This window comes from Pundamilia nyererei, unplaced genomic scaffold, assembly GCF_000239375.1.
Source record: "Pundamilia nyererei isolate P.nyererei 1_Seehausen unplaced genomic scaffold, PunNye1.0 scaffold00226, whole genome shotgun sequence".
NCBI classification, from domain to species: Eukaryota; Metazoa; Chordata; class Actinopteri; order Cichliformes; family Cichlidae; genus Pundamilia; species Pundamilia nyererei.
Genome location: NW_005187627.1, coordinates 937468 through 949483, shown reverse-complemented (window position 1 = coordinate 949483; position 12016 = coordinate 937468). Strand labels below are relative to the sequence as shown.

Here is a 12016-nt window from a genome sequence, read left to right as displayed (position 1 = left end):
TATATATATATATATATATATAAAGAGAGAAAAGACTCCAGCTTATTAACTGAACACTGAACACTAGTACTGGTTTGGTACTGGTTTGGTACTGTATCAGCAGCAACCTGGAGCCAACATGTCAGTTCTATTTTTTCTATTTGTATAAATTCAGATAAGCAGATCTTTATATGCCCATATGGATACAGTTTAATGGGAGCATATGACTGCACCATTTATAATACAGCAATAACACCAGCATAATTTTTTATGTGCTATAAAAATGTCATACCATATATAGCAACATTATACGTTTATGATCTGTAGTGCACACAATAAGACAAGCCTGTCATGTCTGATAGCAAGAGCTGCGTAGTACCTAAGAAGCCCCTCCCAAAGTAGTGCTCTGTAAAATATGCAAGAAAACTGTTCCTGTTGAGTGTAGAAAAAAAAAAACTTGTTACAGTGCTTGAAGCAAAAACAGATGATCAAGTACAACCAGCTAATAAAGGAGGAGATACTAGGAGCTAGTGATGTGCGACTCAAATGTAAACAAATGGCTCCACTGAGCAATTTGCTAACTGCACTCCATGTGACAGGAAGAGCAAATGGTGGATGGAAATTACTGATGTGGTTACAAGGTGGTGAAGCAGGGCTATGAGCAGGTGGTTAAAATGCACAACCCAAAGCACAACACCCCAAGAAATATGCGACAATACCATGAATCTCCGGAAGACTTAAGGTTAAGTTACTTTATTTACTGTTGTTCTAAAGTGTTAACCAGTTATTTTATACTCCTTAAACATTCCAGGAAAAACAAAACCTAGGCTATTTTTGTGCTACGTTTGACTTATGCTGTGTCACTACTATTGCACCACAATGCTGCTGCTGTCATCTTGCTTCAATTGATTCAAACATCAAATCGAGAAGTGTGTCATCAAATACAGCAACTCAATGGAAAAGGATGGATAATGCCAAACTGCTAATTTTCTTAAAATATCATGACATTTTAGGGCTATACTGTTCAACCCTAGTTAGCAGACGTTCACTGCTTATCAGATGAACATTATTTTAAAAAAAAGGTGGGGAAAAAGCAGAACCATGGTTTCTATGGAAACACATTATAAATGATATTCTTCATGCCTTGAGACAGAGGGTTCGGCTCCATGGCAACTGCCAGGCCTTTAGCTTGAACTCATTTTACTGCACATCAATAAAAGACAGGGCACTGACATCTGTCCAATTCACAGTGATTTGGCTGCATCCATCAGGTTAAACTGCTGCCACCATCTCCTACTCCCATTAGGCACAATGACTGCGAACACACGGGTCTCTAAGATCGTGAAGACTTTGTCACATCGTCATATCATTTCATTCACTTGGCTTCAATAAAAAAAATTAATACTGACGTGAGAAAGCCAATCTATATTGTCTGTGTTTAGAAAACAGTGATTATAGAGATATAGGTCTGTGCTACAGTGACTCAAGCATTAAATAACTGAAAGGTGGGAAGACGTCTCATTAGATGGCTGCATAACACAAACAGCAACACATTCCCAAGATATGCTTGAAGACTCAAATATGCAGCCTTCTACTGCGCACTGACGATCATCAAAGGAGCAAAATGTACGATTTTTGCTTTTACAGACGTCACTTTTAAAAAAACAAAAACAAATAACCCTTCGTTAATTACTTTTTAAAAAAGGTTGCACACGGTAACTACGAAGCTGCGGCAGCCTCAATAACCAGATGAGATTAGAAAATTAGGTCGTGGGATGGCTGGTCAGCTAGATGTTGTATGGGGATTAACTGGAGCCCTAAGTGCAGCAACGTATACCACAAAGAGGCCCCGTGAAGCTAAAGGCTAACCGTCAACACCAACTACGACGGGCAAAAATCAGCTAGTAGCTCCAGGAATCATTGCCTTGTACATATATATGCAAAACAGAAACATCCGGAGCGGTGATGTTTTTCTTATTTTTTTTCCTCCTGTGGTGCTAACCAGCTCGATGCTAACAGAGGCCCTCGGTGATCTCGTTGGGAGGGGGACTGCGTTGATGTTTCATAATGTATTTTCAACACCTCGCAGCTATCACTTAGCTCACCGCTTGTCAGCTCCATGCTTTGAATCACACAGTGACATTACGACTGCTCGTCCTCACCAAACTGTTATGCTTACTTACAGTTAGTGGGAGGCCCGGGGTAACGCAGAAAAAAAAACAGATTTTTATTAGATGAACAAAACAAAATGGCGGTGTAGATGGGCCCTGTGCATACTAACCCAGGCCGGTTGGGTAGCATTAGAGAGCTGGCTTGTGTAGGTACATACTACTTAAAATACACTACACTATACAACTTAACTGTGCTGGAAAAAACAACCACTGACAAATCATCAATACTGAGCAACGGGAGCATCTTTTAATCGGACACCCTCCGAGCTAAAGCTGAAGCCTCGCTAACGTTTATCCGTTAGCACTAGCCACGAAAAAAAACATCTAATAGTAAACAGATATTTCATCAGCACACAAACGTCCCAGAGACCTTTACTAAAAGGTAAATAAATGTGTGTTTACACACTAAAAAAAACAAGTGGCTAAATTCAGAAGCTAGCGAATACTAGTCAACCACTTAGCCAAGCTAGGCTAATGAGCTAGACAGCCACCTAACGTTAGCTATGCCTTTACAAAAATAAAAATAACCTCGATCCTTAACCAAAAACACCCTCACAGATGCGCCGAGCCCTTGCCCAGAGGTAAGAGTAACAATGTCTCTTCGGTACAATGTAACTGCCCAATGTCCGCATGGAAACATGCACAATTTTCCCAACCACTGACCTGGTCTTGTCCCGACTTGTCTCGAGGTTGTATCGCTGAGTGAGGTTAGCTTATGCTATCACGTATAGCCTCTTTCCAGCAAGTGACCCAGCTAGCTAAGCAACGTTATCCTCTCGCATAGTCAAACCAACACACTCTGGCTTTGCTCTAACTTTGATACCAGCGGCAACGTATGGATAAAGAAGATATTCGGCTTACTTGTGCTCCTTTTCTTTTTTTTGTAACTCCCAAAAATAAATGAAAAGGGGGTAAAAGAAAATGGTTAATGCTGGACTCGATCCGTCGCCTAAAGAGCCGTCAACGGCTACTGAGCCGTTTGGGACCTCTACAGTAAAATAAATAAGCCACTCTTATGTTTTTTAAAGTGCAAGTGAAGCCTCTCCGAAAGAAATGTGAATATTGCAAAGTTAATACCAAAAATATCTAGCAAATTTATCCATGAAAAGTTAAACAATTCATTTTACAATAGAAATCTGAAATTTCACGTTTTCAATATGTAGATGGTGCATTATCTTTTTTTAATATATGTTAATTGTAATACATTTATAAACAGAAATCTGAAAATTTGATTACAAACATTTGACATTTTGTATATGTTACGATTTCTGTATTTATCACTTCATAAATAAATAAATAAATAATAATAATAGAAAATAAAAATGCTAAAAGACACAAAACTGAAACTTTTCCACCTCTGTGCAAAGACTTTGAGCCATGTTTCTTTATATTACCTTTGAAGGAGCCAGTCCTTGGTTTTTAAAGTGGTCTTGAACTATACTTCTCCAGTCTTTCTGAACATCTTTCAAAGTTTTCCTTTGGCCATTGGCTGCTTTTTCACTCATTTTCAGTCCAGTCTTTGTACCTGACCATTTTCAGAGGAATGTTTGTTTGTTTGTTTGTTTGTTTGTTTGTTTGTTAAGCACTTATCAGTCATGGATTGACCTCAATGTTATTGATCATCCTGACAGAAAATACAATAAAAGGCAGGCACTGACCTTTGAGAAGACTGGAAAGCCATTCCTGAAGACTACATAAAGAAATGAGAAGAAATGAGGACTGGCTCCAGACTTTTGGTTGTACTATAGATGGATAGATAATTTGCAGTGTGAAATTCCAGTCATGCCTATGGAGCCACTTATTTTTTTAAAACAAAAAGATTGCCAGTAAAAGTCTACAGCTGATTACTTACACCGAGATGTCTTTTTTTGTAAGTTTTATAAAATGTTATGATTTAATTTTCCATATATGCACTAATTTGCATGAATATTGACTATAAGTGTATGAAATAAAGACCTATATGTGTATTTGAGTTTACTTTTTCCAAGCGTAAACAAAAACATGTCAGAAAAATTGACGTTGGCGTGACATTTGCAACGTATTTTTTTACCTCACGACTCAATTGTGACTTTCAAAAGGCAATTCATAATTAATCTATTTTTTTAAACTACATTCTATTAAAATGCAAAATATGTTAACCTGTTGATATGCCTAACTGCTGATCATTGAATATATTTTCATATTCATATCCCAACTAAATGTTCTTTCTTTTGGAAAACTCAGCACACTGATTTTCATTATAATGTAAAGTAAGTTTCAAAATAAAAGCAGTAAATATTTTACAACTTAAAAAATGAGTTTTTTCCCTTATATTAGAGTTGTATCACAAAGACATATAGAGAAAAACATGAAGTGACATTTTTTGCCTTCAACTGTGGTTTAAATCAGTCCCTCCCTTTTATTTTCATTTCAGACATAAAAAGTGTGTTTTCCACAATCAAATCCATAAAAACAAGGACAATGTGACAAGAAGGAAAATCCATTACAGCACAGATTCATTTATCCGCCAAGCAACTACAGACAAAAGACATTTGGTCATAATCTGACATTTAAAATACACAAATAAAATAACTCCGCTTCCGCTCCATAAATACAAACAAATACATTTTGGGTTACGTTAGGCACCTTTTCATTCACACATTCTTCCACACATGTATATGAAACAATTATTTAAACCTCAAAGAAACAATTAAAGAGAATTTATAAGTGAAAATATATATCTTTTAAAAAAGGTTTTGCTTTTTTAGGCCATTATTTTACACAATTACAAGTTTTCTAAAGGTAGAACTGATTTCAATCAGCATGAATTCACAGCAAACTTTATGATAGTAAAAGAAAAAACTTGCATCTATAGTGGTTCAAAAGTAATTTTCACTTTCACACACTCAAACAGTTTTTTTTCTGTCCCAAAACAATTAGGTTTACAAAATACTTAACAATCAGCTTTTTGTAAACTATGTACCCCGTCTGTAAAACAATCTTCAGCATTTCCTGCTTTGACATATTTCTCTGCCCAAATTTTGCAGCTGTGCAGTTACTTGGCAAATAAAATTCATTTCAATTCAATTTTATTTATATAGCGCCAAATCACAACATAAGTCGCCTCAAGGCGCTAAAATTAAAGGGTTACAAAACACGTGATTTAAACCCCCTTTGAAAAAGGTAAAGGACAGAAGGATTACATGAGAGAAAAATCTTTTTTGATGGCGTAATCACAAAATGTGTGCGTGCAGATTCTTCTTTCTCCATTTTCGTGATATCCTAGAATGAGTCTGTTTATCTTCCTGAGAAAGCTGATGGATTAAAAAACAAAAAAAAAAAACAAAAAACAAACCTCTTCCGGTTTTCTTTTTCCCTTAAGTGTTTAAATCTGAGACAAAACAGATAAGTTATTTATGTTTAGTTTGCACCATAGTTCATGTCTGACTTTGCTCTACCTACGTCCTCGTGTGCTCTTAACGACCACCATACAGGTGGATCTTGGTGAACGAGACAGTCTCGAAATAGTCTTTCTGGCCCTTCTCGTAGATGACAAAGATGTACTTGCGGTCTTCTACAGAGCCGCTGTCCAGTGATGTCATACTGGAGTAGCCGCTCGGACCTGCCCATATCTGGACAGCTTTGTTCTCCCAAGACATGCCGTTTGTCAGCGACCATTTCAGGGTTAGATTCACTCCTGAAGGAAATAAAGCATCACTTATTTATCCACTCAACTTAATCAGGATCATTTCAACCTGGGTTTTTTCTCATCAGTGAGACTCTGTGTTTTGTGCTGATTAAGCAGTTTCCACCTGTACTGCAAAGATTCAGGGAAACAAGGTCAATCTATCTGATTACAGCATTGCATCATGGTATCATTTTCTGCCAGAAAGTTTGCCTCAAACTGGCGTGCATGGATCACTGTGTAGCATCAGATTTCTGTGTTTACTTTCAGTTCAAATTGAAACCGAAATAAGGTGAAAGTCACTTTTTTTATGAAGCTTTACTGAGCTTGTACTTTAGCTCATATGTGAATACAGTTCATAAAAAAGTGGAAAGTTGCCATGATTTATAGAGCTACAGTAAAAACAAACCAGATAAGTTAGGGGAGCTGAAATAAACTTAATTATCATTGGATTCCATAAGAATATAAAGTAGTTATTGTGCCGTAAAGGAAAACACTAAAAGTGGCCAAAGTAACCAAATATTAAATTAAATTTATTAGTGAATACTAAATTTACTCAGGAACTAACTGGGTGGACATTTTTGGGGTAACAGGACATGAATATTTAATAATTATAACTAATGCAACTGATATGAGCCAAGAGTAGAAACGGGAGCAGAGATCACCATGTTTCATATTAGCATTTCTCACTAGAATGGCATACAGAATACATAAAGAGTAACATTCTTCATACACAAAACTAACTTTTTGCTAGTCTTACACAGAGATGAAAAAGCTTAGTGCTCGTGTTTCTTACTCTTTTGCTCATTGGAGGGGTTGGTGAAGTAGATCACGCCCTCTTTTTGCAGAGCTCCGGCTGCCACTACAGGATCCACCAGTGCCTCGTCAAAAATCAGGCCTTCTAAGGGCAGGGTCAACCCTCCATCATAGCTGTGCACCACAATGCGGCACCGGCAGTGGTAGTTGTTCTGGTTCCGGACGTTGATGGCGATGGTCCCGTCAGTCAACTCAATTGGCTGCAGAAGAACAGACGGAGAAAAGAGTGTATCAAAGGTGAAAGATTATAATTACAATTGTAATAGGGATGCCTTCATATAACTGCACTGAATAAAATAAATGGGAGAATCTACACTGAAGTTAAAGACAAAAACAACAACTTACTACCAATAGAGGGCAGAACCACACTTCACAACAGTGCACTATGAGCATTCACGCTTCCTCATAATGTCACTAAATAAACTAATGCTAACTCCCCTTTAACTTAATAACCACCAAACTTTATTTTTGCTGCTACAAGTGTGACTTTTCCCCAAGAACCACTTGATAATTTTCTGTAATGCAAGCAAAACAAAGTCATTTTAAAACTCCACATAAACATTTCCAAAGACAAAAAGAAAAACAAGAGAGAAGTGGCTGTTTAACGTAGGTCTATCAGAAGATTCAAATCATTAGTTACACTCAAGAACAAGAAGACCAAATTATACTTTTCCATAAAAACAACTAATAGAGCCTCCACAGGTTTGGAATATATTGGTTGAAGAAATTAAACCAAGATTAACTGATACCAGAATGATGGGAAGATACAGAATGGAGAAAGAAAGGAACTGTTCATGATCCAAAGCAAACCACATCATGTGTCAAACATGATGGAAACAATATTATGACATGGAAATTTACGGCTGCCAATGAAACAGAGTCACCAGTGTTTATTGATGATGTGACTGCTGACAGAAGCAAACTGCAAACCACACTCAAGAATTTCACAAGAAACTGGATATTCCTCATAGGCCAAGCGAGTCACCTGATCCAACCAAACACGGCACGCGTTTCAGTTATTAAATAGAAAAGTGAATGTAGAAAAAGCCTCAAATAAGCTGCAAGGAAGGAAACCATCTGCAGTAAAGGCCTGACAGAGCATATTAAAGGAGGAAATGCAACATTCGGTGATGTCCTTGACTTCAAGGAGTCGTTATTAAAAGCATTAAAAACAATACGTTAATTTTTCCTATCGTGTTTGAGCGTCTGAAATGGGGGACTGTGCATAAAAAGGGCCATAATTTATAAACAGTTAATCGTTTTGTAATCGTGAATTAAGCTGAAAGTCTGCACTTTTAAATCCATCGTAGTAGTGTAGTGAAACTCTGGTATTATTTATCCTGTACCACTTTATTTATAAAGCAAGTAAGTGAAGGAGATCACCTGATGTGCGATGATAAATCCTTCCACAATTCTGGAGCCGAGAAAGCTCTATCATCTCAGAGTTTGCATTATGTCTTTGGAACGAGTAAAAGCACGTGGCCTTCTGACCTGACCTGCTGACCTGTACACAAACATGTGCTAGAGTAGGTATGAAACAGCACTGTGCTAAAGCATGCAGATGACTCTGTTATTGTTAGTCAGCTGCAGGAGGCCAGCCTCATGATTCTGTTAAATGGCACGTTGAGTCCTCTCTTCAGTTAAAAAATGTCAAAAGATGTTAATCATTGATTGGTCTGATTTTAGGAAATGTGTTCACACACACACACACAACAGGTCACAGCTATAAAGGGCCAGGTGGTATAACGTCTTGAGTCTGATAAACATCTTGGAACAATTATTGATTCAAAACTGAACTTTGAGGCAAACAAACTGTGAAGCTGTGAGCACAGAAGGCACTAGCAACTGTCCTGCTTGAGGAAACGTTCTTACTTCCACAAAACCACGATGACTTTATCCCGCTTTCACCAAGTCTGTTTTGTCCTTTTCCTTGGTGGTCTGGATATTTATGTGTAAAAAAACAGAAGCTCACTCAGGCACAATGTTAAATTACAGGCTGACTGGTGAGCCACAGCTGAACCCAGCTTCTCTGTATGTCAGGCAGTTACAGCGGTTGGCTAGTTAAGTTTCACTTGATGACTCACAGCGGTTGCATAGCGAGTTTCAATCTCAATCTCTTCAATCTCTAAGGATACAAACAGAGTCTAAAGCTGAATGATGTTTGATCACCACTGTTATGTTTATATAAATGATATGCAAATACAGGATATGGAATGTGAAAATGTTTAACATTTGCTGATGTTATGGCTGTTTGTTGGCTTCTTTAATGGGAATTTTAAGTCTGATTATTTTGCTCAGGTATGTAGATTTGAGGATTGGTGTAAATCTTGTTATTTGCTGATTAATGCTGACAAAGGGAAACGCCTTGAATTACACAGGCTCAAAAAACAGGTTTTTCACTTTCTGATCAGTCTGTTTAAGTCAGTAAAAGCTTCAAGCGTCTGAGGACAAGATGACAAGATTTATGGGAAGTATGATTTATGGAAAATATTGATGTCATCAACAAGAAAGCTAGTCAGAGGTTTTTTGTTTTGTTTTTTTAGGAAGTTAAAAAGTTAAGTCAACAAAAACATTGTTTTTTGGTGTATGTCAGCTTCAATATCTCCATCTGGGATGGTAACCTGAGTGTGGCAGATAGAAACAAACTGGGCAGCATTGTCAGAACTGCTGTTGGTTGACAACAAACCTCATTAGATAATCTGTATCACACTGGCGTCTTAAAAACGCCGTTCTGTTGTTGCTGTCTGAGAACATCCTCTTTATTCTGATGCCACTAGGTAGAAAAAAGGTGTGTATGTAGTTATTATTGTATGAATAATTACCAGTATTTTTATTATGGATTGATTATGAATTGATCTGCAGCATGGTGAACCAAAGAAAGTTTTCCGCTAATGTTGACAACAAAGTTAATTTAATTGTGGAAATGACAAAAAACTCTGTAACTGTTCAAATACTAATGGCTCTAACTGTAATCTCTAACTGACCGACGGCACCAGCAACCATACCTGGCACTCATCAGGGTTGAAGTCCTGCGCTTTTTTCTTCTGGTTGTAGGGGATGCTTTTCAGCGCTGCACCGTTGTACCAGGTTTGTCCGTGGTCGTCGCTCAGGATGCAGAAAACACCGTCGCCCTCCAGTGTCCCATGACCGCAAACCACCAACCTCCCCTTTGCAGGATTGAAGCGCTTCTGTAGTCCAAAAGACACAAACAAAAAACAGTTCAGGGATGCAGCTGTTGGTTATCATCATTTAGTATTTTTTTTAATGTTTAAACACGGTTGGTGAGCTGAGAAGTCAGAGAAAACAAAGAGGAGAGGAATTAAACGAGTGAGCTGTGTTCAAATAATTTATTTTATTTTTTTTACAGATACTGTTTTGTGTCATATTACTGATTAAAAAGGTGTATTATCCACAAACATAACAGCTCTTAAAGATTGATATAGACTGTGGAGAGAAACAAGCAGCTGCAGACATTACTGTCTGGATTAAATGCATTCAAAGCTGAAAATAAAGCTATGCATCTGGTTAAATTCAATTGAATAAAGTCCATATTAGAAAGGCAAGTATAAATATAGCTCACACAAAAACAAAGAGGTTCATTTACTGAATATCGGTGCTGTTACACTTGCAGTGCCTTACATTATGCTCTAACTTTTTCTTTTATAAACCAGCTTTAATATTCCTGTGTGTGAGCTGAGCACCTCTATGCAAGCAGAGGTTTGCTTGTCTGGAGCATTCATGTGTGTGTTAACACCAGCGATGATCTCAGAGGAGCAACTGCTGCTGCCCATCAGTCTGGGTTTCCAAACAATTTGAAGTTGACTCAAAAGTGGAAAACATTCAGGACAGCTGCTGATCTTCCCAGGACTGGACGTCCCAGCGAATTCACCCCAAGGTCAGATGGTTAAATGCTGGGAGAAGCTGGATAAAAATCCCTGAGAGCTACATCTCAGACTCAGCAGGCCTCAGCTAGCAAATTAAATGTTACAGTTAATGTTCGTTTAGAAAAAGACTGAACAAGCACAGCTTGTTTGGAAGGGTTACAAGGAGAAAGCCTGTCTTCTCTAAAAAGAACATGAAAGCACAGCTTAGGTTTGCAGAGTCGCGCTGACTCCTGGAACAATGTCCTTTGGACAGACGAGGCCAAAGCGGAGCTGTTTGTTCATCGTGCACAGCACCACCTGACAACCAAACACAGCATATCAGCACAAACACCTCATACCAGCTGTCAGGCACGGCGCTGGAGCACCTAGCCACAGGACCTGAGCACCTTACAGTCATTGAGTCATAAAGTCAAACAGTGGTGCTACAAGCTACTGAATCACAGAGTGTACTTAGTTTTTCACATGACTGTAGCTCATAATAATAAAAAAAAAATAAAAAAAATGAATCTGCATGTTCTAGGGAAGGCAACAACATCATAAGAAGCAGATTTTATTACAGCAGCGTTTATAGTTCACCTCGCACTTAACATAATGTTTCAGTGAAGGTTCAAAACATATCAGCAGGTTACAGCATTAATTGGGATTCTATTATCTATTTTTATTTCATAAAAGGTAGACCAGTGTATCTTCTGCTTAATGAAATAATACTTCAGCACTTCCAGCTCACTTCCCTTCACACAGTTAGGACCCTTTCATCATCGACAGCCTTACTCTGACCTCTCAGAGGCATGCAAGGGGAAAAAGTGACATTTCAACAGAACATTTTTTTATACTTCTCATTGTTCTGGAAACCCCATTATAGTTTTAGGGAGCATTCATGGTTACAAATTTATGCTACACGTTCGGGTTTCACACTTAGGATCCCAACTGCTCAGCCACTGAGATGATTCATAGTATATTTAGACATTTAGTAAAGACACAAACATCCCAACATGTACACTTTGTCTTCCACTGATGCCTTTTTTATTTATGTCTGATTTAAGTATTGCTTCCCTGTTTAGGATTAATGAAAGTATTTAAGGAAGTCATGTCAGTGTGAGGTATTTTGATTACAATTACAGGTAACTGAAAAATACTCAAGTACAATCGTTAGACCACAACTAAGACATACTGTGCATCAAATGCAACAACAAGAAGCTCCGTTTGCATCTGATTCTGAGTCCATTTTAATAAACTAACGCTCTGTGAGAGGTTTATATACTTTCAGCTGCTACTACTGACCACTTTTTGTCTGAAATGAAACAAGAACAAAGCCAGGTGTCGTTTCTCTAATCTGGACAGAATAATAAAAGAGACAGCAATCACGAACCAGTGCAATCCTCAGTAATCCTTTATCTTCTGAGCTCATGACTTCTTTTTTTTTCCTTTTTATTAAAGCTGGCCTGTTTTTATGACAGCTGCACATTGCAAAACTCTGATGTCAAACTCAAACCAGTGCTTTT

At 37.8% G+C, this 12016-nt stretch overlaps 2 protein-coding genes across 4 annotated transcripts in view; both read right to left on the bottom strand.

Moving 5' to 3' along the window:
- prrc2a (proline-rich coiled-coil 2A) overlaps positions 1–3152 on the bottom strand; it is a 17744-nt gene extending 14592 nt beyond the window's left edge. The window contains exon 1 of one of the 3 annotated variants that reach the window (XM_005748687.1): positions 3012–3152. The gene's annotated coding sequence lies outside the window, so the exon portion shown is untranslated. The other 2 variants (XM_005748686.1, XM_005748688.1) reach the window with 2 other exon arrangements.
- Positions 3153–4741: 1589 nt separating this feature from the next.
- LOC102205025 (sialidase-1-like) overlaps positions 4742–12016 on the bottom strand; it is a 12457-nt gene continuing 5182 nt past the window's right edge. The window contains exons 4-6 of the mRNA XM_005748694.1: positions 9636–9818; positions 6611–6830; positions 4742–5826 (exon numbers count right to left, since the gene is read on the bottom strand). Of these exons, the coding sequence (XP_005748751.1) occupies positions 5606–5826; positions 6611–6830; positions 9636–9818 (624 nt within the window). The 3' untranslated portion in view covers positions 4742–5605. The remainder of the gene's footprint in view (positions 5827–6610; positions 6831–9635; positions 9819–12016) is intronic.